The sequence below is a fragment of the Orycteropus afer genome, unplaced genomic scaffold (assembly GCF_000298275.1).
Source record: "Orycteropus afer afer isolate SDZICR_OR568_19922 unplaced genomic scaffold, OryAfe1.0 scaffold00006, whole genome shotgun sequence".
Taxonomy (NCBI): domain Eukaryota; kingdom Metazoa; phylum Chordata; class Mammalia; order Tubulidentata; family Orycteropodidae; genus Orycteropus; species Orycteropus afer.
The window spans coordinates 11,120,429-11,137,481 of record NW_006921593.1 but is presented as its reverse complement, the minus strand read 5'-3'; the positions used below and the strand labels follow the sequence as shown (position 1 = coordinate 11,137,481).

The window sequence follows — 17,053 nt, the reverse complement described above, 5'->3', positions numbered from 1 at the left end:
TGAGTCACCAAAGGCAGCTCAAAAATATGTTGGAAGCCCAAGTGCGTTTCTGCTAGTTCTGAAAGTTAGCGAAGATGTCCGAGTAAATGGTATTTTCCTGTGAGCTTTTTCAGGTTAAGCTTTCACCTGTTTATAATTTTGTGAACTTTAGAAGAAGTAAAGATAATATTAACCTTCACCCAAATCACAATAAAATTTTTTAAAAAACAAACCACCAAATTTAAAGCACATGGTTCAAATTTTATTCCAGTACAAAAATCCAAGTTAAAGAAAATGTCTGAAACCTTTTTGTGTTTGTCTTGGTTTACTATTTTACTGTGTTTTTGGTGAAGGTTTACACAGCGGCTTAGGTTTCCATTCAGCGATTTCTACACAAGTTGTTCAGTCACACTGTCACCTTCTTCCCAATGTGTGGACAGTGCCATTACTTCAATTCAGGTGGTTCCATTTCCGTTAATCTAGTTTCCCTGTCCCCTCACATTGTCATCTTTGTTTAGAAGAAATGGCTGGCCATTGGTCTGTACAGATGATTGGTAGAAGGAGCACAGTAATTATAGGGGACTTTGATTAGTTTTTGAGCCAGTTTGTTATTTTGCTACATGGTGACACCGTTGGGTTAGTTTGAGATCAGAGTTTGGCGAGTACCTCCGAGTAGTAGTCTCCAGATCCTCCAGTTGCAACCAGTCCAGTAGGTCTGGGTTTTTTGTTTGATGGTTTTTGTTTTGTTCGTAAGGAATTTGAGTTTCTGTTCCATGTTTTTCTCTCTAGCAGGGTCCATCTGTTGTTGCCCTCCTTAGTACGTTGATAGCCAGACACCATCTAGTTCTTCTGGTCTCAGGGTAGATGAGACTGTGCTTTCTGTAGAAATTTGTTTCAAAAGCAGCCATATTGTATGTAGTTTCCATTTGGGGCACAAATACTTTTCTTGTTGGGAGTATACTGTGTGTAGCACGTTTTAAAATTGGAAGTTAGACTATTTATTGGCTGTCAAAATAGTGTTCTCTGTGTTGGTTAAAAGGAGACTAAAATCATCAACTGTGTTTGAAACTCGACCCAGTAAAGTGCCCCAGATCATTTTGGTTCTTATTTTTTAAGACGGCCTGCCCCTGGGCCTTGGGTAGTCTGCGTTTGAAGTAGCACAGGAGACGTGTGTGACGGCTGTGGAGACAGCGGAGGCTGCCAGCCTGGTGCTGTGCTGTGCTTGCTGAGAGCCTGGGTCTCCTGGGCCCCGCCAGTAGATGCCACCAAGGTACCGGGGTGGACTGGTGAAAAGGAGTCCGGTGAGCCACCTGCATCCCTCTGCCAGTTCATGTGTCCCAGAGCCCTGTGTGCCACTGACCTTGAAGCAGTGCCCAGAGCCATGGCTGTGGGTGGAAGAGCCCCTTTCAAGTTAACATAGAAATCCATGAGTGTTGTGAACAGTTCAGCACTTGCCTACAGCTGAAAGGCTAGCGGTTCAAACCGGTCCCCCTGATGCACCTTGGAAGTCGGGCCTGGCAGTCTGCTCCTGAAAGGTCTCAGCTTTGAAAACCGTTTGGAGCAGTTCTCCTGGCACATGTGGGGTCACCGTGAGTCGGAATTGACTCGACAGCACCTAATACTCACAAAGGTAACATTCCTCCTCGTAACTTCCTGTGAGGGGCACCAAGGTTACTAACTTGGCCACCCTTAGTGGTGGGGGTGCAAGTGCCAGGAGCTGACCGGTAATCACTGCAAGGCCTCGTTTCATGTGATTGACTCCTTACAGTGCACTCTGGGGGTCCACGTTGGTAGAGCTGAGACAGCTGGTGACCGGTCAGCTTGGGCTGCAGCTTTGCTGACACACTGCTTTCCAACAGTGACTGTTAGGGATTTGCAGCCGTTGTTGGGCGTGTAATCTCTCCACTTTGCCTTTTAGATCCCTGCTGTTGCGCACTACTTTAAATATTGGTCTTTAAAGAAAAACATGTTACACATGGTGATAATTATGACTTTGCTTTAATCCACTTGATCAGTTATGATAGAGCCCCAGGCTGTCCCTGGCACGGAGTTGTATTAAATGGAAAAATGCAACCACAGACTACAGTTCTGACAGCATCTTGATGTCGTGATTGAAACCTAAAGATTTTCAGTAACTGGGCTTTGGGATCAGACTTGAATGTGAAGCCTGTGGAGTAAGTGCATGTGAAACAGGAGGGAGTTCACCCTGCACGGCCACTCTCCTCAGGCAGCCCCAGCTTCTCCCGGGGGGGGGGGGGTGGCAACGGTGCTGACGTAAGGCTAAAGAAGGATGCAGTGAAACCTGAAAGCCCCCACCGTGGCGTCTGGCCTGGTAACAAGCCGCAGAGGCAGGAGAAGTAGATGACGATTATGGTGGGTGAGGCTGGGCCTTGTCTTGCTTTTAGCGTTTTTTATTTTCTTGCTGCTTGGATTTGTGTCAGTATTAAGTTAAAGACAATGTAAAATTCATTGGTTCAGCAAAGATTCATTGACCACCTACCGCAGCAGTGTTTGGTGCTGTAGTGAGGGTATGTTGTTGTTCTTTGCTGACAAGTGGGCTCCAACTAATGGTGACCCCATGTACAAAGAATGAAGCGTTGCCTGGTCCTGGGTCAGCAGTGTGGGGGGCCTCAAAATCCATTCAGAACAAAGCAAATGGTGCACTTCCTGCTTACTGACTTTCTGGCAGGGCGTTAGAACCCACACACCTGCTGCATTCTGAGCATTTGTTGAAGGTCCTACATAGAGTTATTTCACCTTCGTGAGCCATGACACCAGTGCTGTTCTTCACCTCGTTTTACAGAGGAGGATACTGATGCTCAGAGTGGTGAGTGCTTTGTCTGCTGAGCTGTTACGCTGACCAAGCCATTTGAGCCCAGGCCATCAGGCTCTGGAGCCTGTGCTCTGATCTCTGACCCTCCTTAGTGCACTTTGGTTGTTGTGCTTTAATAAGTGCTGCCATTGGAGATATAAACACCCAGAGAACAAGTTTCCTTTGGGGGGAATCCTGGCAGGCTTTCTGGAGGGGGTGGCATTTTAGTTCTTCTTGAAGATACATTGCGGAATTGAGGAGATTAGGACCTGGCTGGAGAAGGAGCTATCTGGAAGGTATATGTGGGAGGAGACAGAGGGAAAGGAATTTTAGGGAAACATCAAACTGTGTAATTTATCCCAAGTGAAAGAGGGCTACATGGAGGGAAGTAGTGGGGGGTAGGAGCAGAGACGTAGCTTGAAGTCAGGCCACAGGCCTTGGGGGCTGGAACATGGCTTTCGCACTTAGTTTTGTAGGTAGTGGGCTTACAGAACAGAACAGTGTGGGGTTTGTTTGTTTTTTATTTCATTGTGGTTAAAATAAATACCGTATTTATCAAAACTCAGCAAGTACCATTCCAAGGGGCAAAAAATATAAAGCCTTTTCCATTAAAACCAGAAACCAGACTGAGACTCCATTTCCATCATTTTTCCTTGTCCCTTTGGCGGTACCGTGAAGAGACAGGGCAATAAGCGCTTTGGAGTTCACAGTGAAGATCCAGAGTGCTTTCTTGCAGGCCGTGCACCGTCCGCGCATGACCTCGTCTTTATACCAGCTCTGAGCGTAGGTGTGGTGCTTTCTCCATGAGAGCAGACAGGCAGAGAGGAGCAGACGGTGAGGCCTCGGGGTGGGCCACTGCTAAGGCGCCTGCGGAGTTCCCGCCTGGCTGGCAGTTCACTGGAGCTAGGCTTGATCCTGGTTGTAGGCGTGGGCAGGGCAGGGCTAGAGGAGCCACTTTTTAAGGTCATGAGGGGACATGTGTGAATGCCCAAGTGCAACTTGGTAGATGGCCAAAGTCAGGGCTCAGGGAACCCTTCCACGGATGTCCACGCGGCTTGCCCTCCTCTCCTGTGCTCCGCCCTGCAGACCCCACAGGAGCTCCCGCTCGGATCTCTGTTCCCACCAGCCAGGAGGCAGCTGGGCAGTGGGAGGTGACCCGAAGCAGAGAGCTGGACCCAACGTGGAGCTCCCCCTGCTCTTTCCTTGCCCGCCGGGGTCGGACCCTGGGCTGTCTTTTTCCTGACACCTGCAGTGCTGCCTTACACCTTTTGCCCAGTTTTACAGTTTTTTGCAGATAAGCCAGAATCAGAAGTCAAGACCCATAAAGTCCTCACTTTCCAACTTGGTGTCAGCTCTTGCCCAGCTCTGGAGAAACCTCAGAACTGAAGGCTTTATCCCCATTTTATCACCAGCCCTCAAACCCAGCCCTTCCATTGTGACCACATGCCAGCCCAGATGCCTTTTCCTTGAGCCTAATTAGAATTTCCCCTGTGCAAGTGTTCTTTATCTAAAGCCTAGCAGTGCCTGGTATGCAGTAGGCACTCGATACGTGTTTGCTGGTTGAGAATAAATAGTGTTGTTCTCCTAGTAAGAGCCGACTTGATAAGCAGAGGTGAGGAGAGGAGCTAACCTCATAAGAGGGGTGAGGCTTGTCAGGACTCTCTGTTGCTTCTTGATGTCTTGTCGGAATCCTCTTGGTTTAATCTTCGGCATCTGAACGGCATCCTGTCTTAGAGGGCTAAGTGGCAGAGTCTGTTCGGAGCCCCAGTGGTGATACGTGTTTTTGGTTTTTTTTTTTTTTTTTTAATAAACCTCCATGCCTGCCAAAGGCAGCATGGTGAGCTGAGCACAGAGAGACTGGGGTTGAAGGTGATAATTCACTTGTCATTAGCTTTACCCAGTGTGAGTCGTGTTACTTGATACTTCTGAACCTAGTTCTTCTATAAAATGGGATAATCTTTACCTGAAGGGCCGCTATAATGATTAAACATGGATGATATTTGCCAAGCTCCTGGAATAGGCAGTGAAATGCTAACTTTGCTTCCCTTTGGTAGCTCTTTCTGTCAGGAGCTTGGGTTACTTGCAGAAGCACAGGTAGTTAATAGAAATATTGGTTGTCATGGTTTCCACTTGTTGGGACCCCATGTTTGCAGAATAGAACCAAGCACCCGTGGGAACAGGTGTGGATGGTTTCAGAAACAGCCTCGGTCACACACAGCTTTTCTTTTTGAAGATAGCTGCGCTCCAGTTCTAGCAGGAGTTTGGAACTCAGAGAGGGTTCCGTAAGAATCTAGACTGAGACTCGCTAGACCTGCAGCTGCCTACCTCCTTGTAACCGTCAGCAACATCCACCGGCCTTGAGTCCCACAGAGCCACCGGCAGCTGTGTGGACAGAGGGCACTGCCAGTGAGCGGGACCAGCTAGGGTGCCTCCCAGGGCCCGTGTCACTTGGCAGGCCTGTGTCACTTGGCAGCCTTGTCACTGGACCTGTTTTTCAGCTTGAGAGGAGAATTACTGGGCATGTGTTTGTATTTCCGAACCCAAACGGGCCATTGACGTCAAGTCCCCACTGTTGTTAAGCCTTTGTGTCATTCTGATCTTTAGCTTTGCATGGCATTGAGTTTTAGAGTGTTTAGTTTTACCAGTTTTGAACTGAAATTATATCATTGCCTTGAATCTGTATGACATGTTCCTGTTTCTAAAACATTTCGTACGTGTTCTCATTTTACCCTGTAACACCCTGTGAGTTAGCCACAGCAGGCCCGTTCCTTACTGTATTTTTCTGTCGGGAAGCTGATGTGCTAAGTGACATGCCCAGAGTCACCCAGTCACTAAGTAGTGGAGCAGTGACTCGTTTACAGGTCCTCTGGCTTCACCCAGGGCTTTTTCCACTGGACTGTGGTAGCTGATGCTAACCAGAAGGCTGGCAGTTCAAACCCACCAGCCATTCCTCGGAAGGAAGATGGGACAATCTACTTCTTTAGTGATACTGCCTCGGAAACCTAAGGAGGGGTCGCTATGAGTTGGGTCCGACTGGACAACGCATAACAACAACACAACAACAAAAGTGGTGGCTGAAATATTTGGAGCAGAGGAAGGGAGTGGGCTGAGGTGCCATTTTCCAACTTGTTATCTCTGGTTTTCAGGTAATGAGATGCCTCCCACTGCCCCGACAATGTTGTGGGATGTCTTGAACTTGAGTGTCTTTTATATGAGGGCCACAGGCCTTTTGCACATGTAACTTTCCGTCTTTCTCTTTAACCGTTGGTGTGTCTAAGGGCCTACATCTGTGAGGAGCGGGCTGAGAGGAGGGGGAGGAAGGAGCAAGCCGGCCCTGCTGTGGCCTAGGAGCTACTTGAATGGGCCTCAGTGGCAGTTGCCAGGCCTGCTGTGGAACTGCCACCCAGGTTTTCAGCCTGGTCTCTCAAGGAGCCGGTGGGCAGGCTTACAGAGACCCTAGCTATGCTTGTTAATGGTGCTCAGTACCCTGTTGGCAGAACCCACCCTCCTCTGGGGCTGTTGGTCAGTGGATAAACATGCCTGCCTCAGGATGTTTTCACTTTCCTGCCCTCCAGTGGCAGGTCGCTCCACCCTCCCTCCCAGCAGGGACCGCTTCTGTTGAGACTGGAAGTTTCTGTATTGTTTGTGATGGTAGAGTCAGGGTGTCCCAAGGTTTCTCCCAGCTTTTCTGGCCTGAAGGCGCCTGGACAGTGTACTGTGGAAGCCGCCCTTGGGAACATACAGAGGGAGGGAGTAGCATGACTGACTCGAGAGGCGGGTCAGCACGTGTTCCTCAAGGGCAGACCGCATGCACGTACAGTGTTTGCTGCAGTCGTTAATTTGTCATCTGTCATTGATAGTTACAGGGAGAAAAAGAAAGTAACGACTCACCAGTAACTTGCCATCTCTGTGACCCTTCCTGGCAATGTCACAGTAATTCCCTGAGCCTCAGTTTACTGATCTGTAAATGAGGGTAACGGTGCTCACCTCATGGGGTTGTAGTACAGATGAAGTGAACTGATAGGTGAAGGTTGCAGTGAGCATTACCTGCTGTTGGGTAACTGCGCCATTGCTGGTACGTAGCAGGCTGTCTGTGGAGACATTTTGTCTGGCAGCGCTGTCCCAACCTTGTCTTGGTATGCAGTAAGCTCTGTCACCGTTGGTTTCACGTTCAGTGGTGAATTTAAGGAACTGACACTGTTATCTCAGCTCTTACTCCACATAACTGGCCATTTGGTTATAATGGTCTCTCCCAGAAAACCACCATTGACCAGGAAGCCCAGTGAAGTATAGACAGTGGTTTAATTCTTCTTTCAACCATTGAAACTAATGAGGATGTTCAAAGTACTGATACGTAGGATTCTTTAATGTTTACTCCTGATATTTAGGGACCTTTCTTTCTTGATGCCTAAATATTAGGACTAGTTAAACATTCAAGCATCCCAAATATCATTACTTTGAACGTTCTCACTAGTTCTCACCAAAGAACAGTGATCCATCTGAATGTGGAAATTATCAAACGATATCATTAATATCACACTCAAGTAAAATCTTGCTGTAATTCAGAAATGGTTGCAGCAGTATATTTATAGGGAATTTCCAGAAATGAAAGCTTGGTTCAGAAGAGGACGTGGAGCGAGGGATATCATTGCTGATGTCAGATGGATCTTGGCCCAAAGCAAAGGATACCAGCAGGATGTTTACCTGTGTTTTATCGACTATGCAAAAGCATTTGATTGTGTGGGTCATAACACATTATGGATAACACTGCAAAGAATGGGAATTCCAAAACACTTAATTGTGCTCATGAGGAACCCATATATAGACCAAGAGGCTGTTGTTCAAACAGAACAAGGGGATATGGCATGGTTTAAAATCAGGAAGGGTGTACGTCACAGTTGTATCATTTCACCATGCTTATTCAGTCTGTGTGCTGAGCAAATAATCCAAGAAGCTGGACTATGTGAAGAAGAATGTGGCATCAGGATTGGAGGAAGAACCGTTAGCAACCTGCAATACGCAGATAACACAGCCTTGTTTGCTGAAAGTAAAGATGACCTGAAGTACTTACTGATGAAAGTCAAAGACTGCATGGATTCAGTATGGATTACACCTGAACATAAAGAATTCCAAAATCCTCACAACTGGATTAGTAAGCAACATCATGAGAAGAGATTGAGTTGTCAGGGATTTCATTTTACTTGGATCCACAGTCAACACCCGTGGAAGCAACAGACAGGAAATCAGGCATCACACTATACTGGGCATATCTGCTGCAAAGACCTCTTTAAAGTGTTGAGAAGCAAAGATGTCACTTTGAAGATTGGGCCTGACCCAAGCCATGGTATTTTCAGTTGCCTCATATGCATGTGAAAGCTGGACAATGAGTAAGGAAGACTGGAGAAGAGTTGATGGTTTTGAGTTGTGGTGTTGACGAAGAATACTGAAAATACCATGGACTGCCAGAAAAACAGACAAATCTGTCCTGGAAAAAGTACAGCCGGAATGTTCTTTGGAAGTAAGAATGGCCAGACATCGTCTCACCTGCTTTGGTCATGTAGTCAGAAGGGACCATTCCCTGGAGAAGGATGTCATGCTTGGTAGGGTGGAGGGTCGACGAGGGAGGGGAAGGCCCTCAACGGGTGGATTGACGCGGTGGCGGCGGCAATGGGCTCAAGTGTCATGCATGGTCCAGTAGAGGGTCAGTGAAGGAGGGGGAGGCCCTCAAGGAGACGAATTGACACGGTGGCTACACTAGGTGGGCTCAAGCAAAGCAAGGACTTGGGAAGACGGTGCGAGACCAGGCAGTGTTTCATTCTGTTGTGCGTAGGGTCACTGTGAGTTAGAGCTGGCTTTTGAGACTTGGAGGAACCTTCCACTTACACTCTGCCTGCCTGAGTCTCCTTGACTGTAGTGTAGATAGGCCTCATTGTAAGCATTAGATCAGTGTTCAGTGTTACTGCCATTCTCTTCATTATTCCAGACATGGCTGCTTTGGAGAAGAATAATTTAATAATTAGTTTGAGTTTTTGGTCTACAGTCATATAAAGACAAGCATTTAACATTTTGCACTAGAGAAATTCCATTTTTTATACCTTTTATTTATGGTTTAAAGCTATAAATTATTTTCCGTTTTAATTTAGTGGCTTTTTTTTATTGATGATTGAAGAGATTGTAAGAATGAAAGCCAAAATCCAAAAAATTTCATCTGTTATCACATTGGAAGTTCCTTTAAAAAAAGCAGCTGTTTATTTGTCAAATTATATTTTTGAAAATTATTCTCAAAATAAATTATATGAGTAAATTGTTTGCAGTCACTCTTGAAAACAGTCCTCTTCCCTCCCACGTGGAAAGGTGGGGCTGGGAAGAGGTGAGAAGAAAGTGCAAAGGGCTCGATTATGATGCTTGGAAAAAAGAGGGGGGAAAAGAGAACAAACGTTTTTAATGATGTCGGTGAGTTTTGGGTGCCTCCTGTTTGTAATTTATTAGTCTTGTCATGGACAGACTACGACTGGACTACAACTCAAGTAATACAAGTTATCGTAAACAGATTTCCAGACAGTCTCCGTTATTGAACTAATTGTTGTTGTTGTTGTTGTTGTTATGTGCCGTCGAGTCAGACCCGACTCATAGCGACCCCTCCTTGGGTTTCCGAGGCAGTGTCACTATGGAAGTAGGATTGCCCAACCTTCCTTCTGAAGGAGTGGCTTGTGGGTTTGAACCGCCAGCCTTCTGGTTAGCAGTCAAGTGCTTTAGCCACTATGCTACCAGAGCTCCTAATTAGAACTAATTAGAGTATGATATGTAGTGTTTTGTGTACGAAAAAGAATTGTAAAACCGTAATGATTAGTGCTGATGACTAGAGAAAGCCTTTCTCCTGGTGCACCAATCGTTAGTGCTGATGACTAGAGAAAGCCTTACCGTTACCCTGGTTGTTGACCGCCTGTTCTTGTGTCCATTCCACCCTCTGTCTCCAGTGACTTAGCCCTGCGGAATTGCTTTCTTACCTCCGACTTAAATGTAAAGGTGGGAGATTATGGCATCGGATTCAGCAGGTACAAGGTAAGGCAGAAGCTGTCTGTGGGGCCCTCCATGTGACTTCACTCCCCGGGTGTGACATAATGTGCAAAGGAGAGGGGCTTGGTCCCCTCGTTCTGATGGCACTACTGGTTTCTGCTGTGTGGTTTGTTGAGTCAGTGTCTGTGTGCCTGGGGTTTGTGACAGCTTTCTAAACACTTCCTCTGAACAGACTTGGGCACGGTGTAATTGATAGACTCTGAAGGTGCACAGTACGCTTTAGTATGAACACATAATTATTGCCTGTGTGGCAAAATACACACCATACAAGTATTTCTCTGTTAGGTGTTCAGTAAAATTTTGACTCAAACTCACTAAGCTTGGGGTTTGAGTTTTTCAACCCTGTCATAAGTATATCATCCTCCCCGAAAGAAAATTAAACAATCTGTGACATTGTGATGTGCGTGCACGCACACCCATGTGCATTTGTGTGTGACTCAGCTGAAGGAACGCTCTGGTCCTGGCTCCACGTTGGGCTCCATTTTCTAAGCAGCGACATGAGGCAATGTGTTCTCTTGCACAGCTGTCCCGGGACCCGAGGGGCGGTCCTCTTTTCAGAGTGCAGGGATGAGCTAGTTCTCTGCCTGCACAGTAGCTCTGGTGTCCTGAGCACTTGCTGTGTGCCAAGCCCTGTGAAGTCCTTGCCTCCATTAGCTCATGTAATCCCCATCACAAAGGTAGAGCAGACTGTAATCCTCACCACACAGATAAGGGACAAGGCTTGGCGTGTTTGTCCCTTGCCTGGAGTCACATCACTGCTGCATGGTGGAGTGAGCACCGACAGCCCCAGTCTGTCCAGTTCCACATGCTGTGCCCTCCTTCCTTACACGGCACCCCCACTTCCCTGTCCAGTGCATCTGGGCCAGCGTTTGTGAAAAGACCTGTTGCTCAGTCTGTGTTCTGTGCATTAGACACAGCGTACCTTGCCCTTCCAGGAAGGGGACTTGAGTTCAGAGGCCAGCTGCTGGATGGAGCCCAGGGGGCTTCAGAGAAACTCCTCACCTACGTTTTGCTCAGAAAGTCTCTCTTCATGCCCACGTTTTTTTTTTTTTTAATTTCCTGATGTGGTTTTTGGGTTGGGTATGTGTATTCTGAGAATAACCTGGAATATAGTCACTGAGTTCACTGAAAGTATAGTTCTCAAAATTCTGTATGCTTTTCAATAAACAGGAGGACTATGTTGAAACTGATGATAAAAAAGTTTTCCCTCTGCGGTGGACTGCTCCAGAGTTAGTAACCAGCTTCCAGGACAGATTACTAACGGCCGATCACACTAAGTATAGCAACATCTGGTATGTGTGTGTTTACCATGTTACTAGACTTTTCTTTAGCAAAGTCCTAACCTCTTTCTCCTTGAGGACTTACATCATGGAAAGTAATCGTATAAGATGTAGCAACAAGAGAGTGCCCAGTGGTGGAAAAACACATTATTGCTGCTGATACCATGCTCTTGGCCATTCTAGAAGTCACTTGGAATACTGCCTTTCTTGCTCATTCCATAGTAAAGCAGGAACCAGGTGTTTTTTGTCTTCTGTGCCCAGCACTAGTCCTAATATATAGGAGATGTTTAATACTGTTTGTTGAGGTGAATGAAAAGTGTAAGGGAATTTGGACTCTCGTATGATGTTGTCATTTTTAAGAAGTCAACATAACGCTAGTTGAGAAGATGCGTCTCAATCTCTAACAATTGCTATTACAGCTTTCTTAATTTGTAGCTACATTTTGTTTTGTGCTGTTGTCCTGCTCTTTCTGTTTTTCTCTGTCTTCTTTTAAATTTTTTTTTTTTTTTTTTAGCTCTGTTTCTTTCTTAGTTTGGAAGTTGTATACCCTATTTCTGTACTGTTATTAGTTGCCCTGGAAATTATAACATGCATCCTTCACTTCCCTTGGTCTAACGTTAATCTGTATCTTGATCCTCTGTCTCAATAATACGAAGACCTCAGAATACTTTAACTCTGTTTAACCCTGTAACTACACACACGTGCACGTGCGTGCACACACACGCACACTCAACTTTTATGTTAGTGTTTGGTGTCTTAATCTTTTCGTTTAACCCGGTAGCATTATTACTGTTTTTTAAGTATCGGTATTTGTTTAGATTTACTCACACACCACTTTACTCTTCCTCCTCCTTTTTTTAACCTCAGGCCTGCCATCTGGGATCATTCTCCTTTTGCGTGAAGCATGCCTTCAGAATTTCCTTTAGTCTGCTGGTAACAGACTCCCAGTTCTTTGTAGGTCTGAACGTACATTTATTTTGTCCTCGTTCTTGAAATGTATTTTTACTTGATGACAGTTATTTTCTCTCAGCTTATTGAAGATATCATTCTACTGTCTTCTGGCTTCCATTGTTGCTATTGAGAAGTCAGCTGTAAGTCTGCCTAAGCTCTTTGAAGGTAATGTGACTGTTTCTCTCTGGCTGCTTTTAAAATCTTCTCTTTGTCTTTGATTTACTGTACTTTTACTATGATGTGTATGGGTATGGATTTTTTATGATTTTCTACTTAGAATTTATGTGGCTCTTCAGATCTGTAGATTGGTGTTACTCATCATTTCCAGAAAATTCCCGGCCCTTGTCCTTGCTCCTGCCTCATTCCCTCTCCTTTTGGAAGAGTCTAATTTCATCGGTGTTGTGCCCTCTCACCCTGTCTTCTGTCTCCTAATTCTCTTTTATATTTCCCTAGTTAATATAAATAGTTGTTTGACTCTCTGTGCCACATTATGGATAATTTTTCAGACCTGTGTTCCAGCTACTAATCTCTCTTCAGCTTTGTCTAATCTTCTCTAAACCTCTCTGTTGAGTTTATAGTTCAGTTACTGATTTTTCTATTTCAGAAGGTCTATTTGATTTTTTTTTTTTAATTCATCAGAGTGTTTTTAGCAATTGGGGTACGATCTGTGTCAGAGAATTCCAACATCTGAAGTCTTTGTGGATTTGTTCCTGCTGGTTCTTGATGGGGCCTTGTTTCCCTGGGGACTTTTGTGGGGCGGATTCTTAGAAATGCAGAATCAAGCAAGGTGCATTGCTTCAGAGAGGATCACATTTGCTTCTGCCAGGCACCAGGGAACCACATGCACAGGGCCCACTTCTGGACTTGACACGTCCAGCTGAAGAGCTTGTGAACTGCGCAGCTGATGTCATTTGGGCTGCGAGTCTTGGTAAGGGCCAGTTGTGTAGGTACAACACACATACCCCACCAAGGCGTCTTGCCTTTCAGGTGCCTAAGAGGGGTTGGGGGCAAGTTGACTTCCCATGAGAGGTCTCTCTGTGAGAACCCCTCACCTCGGCCAGGCCCAAGGCTTTGGCTTGTCTGCCACCACCACGACCATTAGGCCCAGTAGGCCCTAGAGATCAGGGACACAGAACCGTCTGTGAGTTAGCAAATGCCCTGGGACAAAGGTGGTTTTAGTGTTGTACTTGATTCTGTCAGGCCTTGGTTTTGTCCTGGTGATTCCCTACTGTCTTACCAGCTCTTAGATAGCTTTAAGAAGATGCTTTTATGATTAATCCAGCATTTTTATTGTTCTTAGCAGGGGTGCTAACATGAACACTTGGCCTGTATTTTCAGACACAGAATTATGTCATTGTTTTTGAAGTCATTAATGGCAGGTCAGGGCTATTCATAAAGTTTTCCAGTAATATATCAGACAGTGTTTCACTGCTGTTCATAAGGTTTTCACTGTCAGTTCTTTGAGAAATGGATGGCCCCTTCCTTCTTCAGAGCCCGCTTAATATGGAAGCTCTGGTGAAACCTGTCCCCCACGGGTGACCCTGCTGGTATTTGAAATACTAGTGGCATAGCCTCCAGCTTCACAGCAACATGCAGGCCAGCACAGTGTGACACACTGACAGATGAGTGGTGGGAAGGGGAAGGCCCTCAATGAGACAGACTGACACGATGGCTGCAGTGATGGGCTCAGGTATAGCGAGGATGGTGAGGCTGGCGCAGGAACGGGCAGTGTTTCGTTCTGTCATACGTGGGGTTGCTATGAGCCAGAGCCCACTTGACGGCACCTAACAACAGCAGCAACATGGCAGGTTGGAGGCAAAAGTCCCATGCACCATGCCACAGGGCGATCGAGAGGAGGGGAAGTGCATTAGGGACGTTGCTCAGAGGCTTAGGTAGTAAAGAGTCAATAAGAGCTACTGGACATTTTCCTTCCAGAAGAAAGAGGCTTGTTGGTACCCAAGAAGACAAGAGCCAGTGGGGAGAGAAAGGTTAACTGCACTGCTGTCAAAGGAGGTTGATGGGAATTATCTCAGAAGAGACTGCACAGGATGGACTAGAGCTCGGGGGCCGAGTCCCCTTGACAGGAGCCAGGTCTCTTTCTTGGAGGCCTTTCTGAGGGACCCCAAGAAAGATGATAGAAGGTGGTAAGAGTAGGGAGTGGGGAAAGCCTTGCTTGGTTTTCTCTGAAGAGTGGGGCTGGAGGGGGTTTTGTTTTGGAATGGGCCTTCTCAGAGGGGAAGGGAGCTAAATTGTGGATGCATAGAATTGCCACAAGCCGAGTTACTTGCCCAAGGAGCCGAGTTCCGTGGCGAGAACGCGGTATGTCCACTGACAGCCCCTCCGTGGACTTCAGTAGCTCAGGTGCATTTTTATTTTTTTCACTTCAGTTGTGAACTACCCCATGGTTGCTGGCAGTGTCTTAGGCTTCTTCTGTACCCAGAATGGTCCTCTGCCCCTGACTCTTCTGTGCCAGGGAGAAGGCACTGCTTACTTCCTGAACTGGGCTGTGGGAAGTTGAGTCCTTTTGTTTCTTTGATAGATAGATGGATTGTTGGATAGATCTCTTAGCTTACATATTGAATATGCTGATTTTTTTTTCCTTACTAATTTGTGGAAGTTGTGTAAGAGGATCTGACCCACAAGTTGTATTACACAGTTTCTAATTATAAACTCTTATTTATACAAAACTGTTTTTTGCTCAAATAAGATTCTGTTGGGTATCAGTCAAAGTCACATGATCCATCAATACCCAGACCTGTCTGGGCGTCTGCATCACCCAGGGAGCTTTGTAAATATCTGGTGTTTCAGGCCACACCCGGAGTGGGTCCTGAGTACCAATGTGTGTGTTTGTTTAAAGCTTCTTAGATGACACGTGGAGCAGTCAGGATGAGAACCATTGCAGTAAATGGGAGGCAGTAGTACACACCGAAGCGTGGTACACGCCAGAAGGGGGTGAGTGACAGGGAGAGACACAAGTAGGAGATACCCTGTTGAGGAATGACACACACAGTAGTTGTTCTTGCTTGAGCAGGAGAGGACATTGTCCTCTGGGGACTGTGTACCGGGGCGTGGGTGTGACGTAGGCTTGGGGACTGCACACTGGGGCGTAGGCGTGAGCTGTGTCAGCACCAGGCATCTCGAGGTCAGCCAGGTGGCCTCTTCCAGCATACAGCCAGCCAGCTTCAGTAATGGGGGAACGTCTTTCACACTAGCAGCAAACCCCAGAAGACTTAGGGGTAGGTAACAGCAAGTATGTGCACCTAACAGGGAAAGACCACACTTGCTCACAGAAGGATTTCTTTCAGGTTTTCCTGAAACCTGCTTCCTACTGGTGGGAATGGAACTGTCCCCCACCAGAACCCTCAGAATTCAGGATTCTTTATCTTGTATCCAGCCATTGTGCTGAACTCAGATCACTCGGGTCATTCTGATGATCTCCTGAGTTTCAAGGTGGAGGGTCGTGTTGTCTTACCCTTTTTCTCTCTCAAGTCTGGACAGTGGCCACGATGTCTAGAGTAGTACTCAGGAGTAAGTGGGGAGGGGGGGCAGTCTGGTTTTGGCCACTGTTGATTATGATTATGATGTTGATGATTGGTGTTTTATCACATTAAAGAACTTATCTTAGTGTTAATAATGTTCTCAGTACACACTTTGTTCCTTAAATGACTAATGACCTTACAGACAAAACGTACAGGTATAAAAAGTTTGTCCTGTAAAGGAAGAATGAAGCACCTCCCCTTTTTCCCACAGGTCCCTGGGCGTGACGCTCTGGGAGCTTTTCGATAACGCTGCTCAGCCCTACGCCCACCTTTCCGACGCGGATGTCCTCAGTCGGGTCATCAGAGAACGAGAGACAAAGCTCCCAAAGCCCCAGCTGGAGCAGCCGTATTCTGATCGATGGTGGGTGGCTGCCTGTCTCGTGCTGTTGTCTTTCAAAAGATAAGAGCCGTTTCTCTATAGGGTTATAGGCCCCCTGTTTTTAAATAATGTTATGAAAAGCAGTCGCGTTTGTGTCTTTATTTCATGACTGATTTTATAATTGACGTGGTTTTTAAATTTAACACTGTTTTTGAAAAAATGTTCATAATCAAAAATTGCATATTTCATGCAGAAAGAAAACAATTTTATGTCAGAACTGATTTGAAAAGGGAATTTTCTGTGGTGGATGTTTTTTTCTAATTAGGCTGTGTGATGATATGCAAGACAATGTGTATAGATACTATACAAATCATAATTTTTAAATTGAGCATTAGAACTAATTTCCATGATCTGTGTTAACATTTGCAACACCGTTTGCTTTTCTCTGTGAGTCTTAGGACCGATTCTGGCTTTGTTTCTGACTTGAGTCAGGTTTCCCTCTCTAGACCACTGTCCACGCCACCATGTGCCCAGTGGCATTGCCTCCGAAGCTTGGTGCCCCCTGCATTTAGACACTGCTCAGCTTTTCCTCCCAGAATAACTCAGCACACACTCTATAAATTTAGTATTTTGAAGTCATTTTTGTCTTCCCTTCTACTTTTGGCTACAGTTTAAGATGTTGGCCATAGTCCGCCAACCTTTGGGAGACCAGGCCCTCTCTGTCTTCCTTCTTTGGACTTCCTTCTCTACTCTTTCATCCCCCCTTAGCTCCTTTTATGATCACAGTAAACCATGTACTGTGAAGATTATGGTATTACTGGTAGTGGGAATAGTTAAGAGACTCATTACAATAGCATTTGTGTGTGGGAATTCTCTTGAGATGAAGTGCGAATAAATCTAAAACCATAAGATAAGTGCATGCTTCATGAAACAGAAGACCTAGGGCAGTTGCTCCAAGAGGAGAACATGTTAAAATTTCCTAAATGCGATGGATGAGTGGAAAATGCCAGAAGAACAAATGATGGGCAAAAGAATTACAGTGAAACGTCTTGAAAACATGAAAAGTTAGTGGGTCAGATTTTTACATTTCTTCGTT

At 45.9% G+C, this 17,053-nt stretch overlaps 1 protein-coding gene across 1 annotated transcript in view; it reads left to right on the top strand.

Moving 5' to 3' along the window:
- LMTK2 (lemur tyrosine kinase 2) overlaps positions 1-17,053 on the top strand; it is a 113,096-nt gene that overhangs the window by 81,686 nt on the left and 14,357 nt on the right. Inside the window, exons 8-10 of the mRNA XM_007940963.2 lie at positions 9,769-9,853; positions 11,039-11,160; positions 15,850-15,999. Of these exons, the coding sequence (XP_007939154.1) occupies positions 9,769-9,853; positions 11,039-11,160; positions 15,850-15,999 (357 nt within the window). The remainder of the gene's footprint in view (positions 1-9,768; positions 9,854-11,038; positions 11,161-15,849; positions 16,000-17,053) is intronic.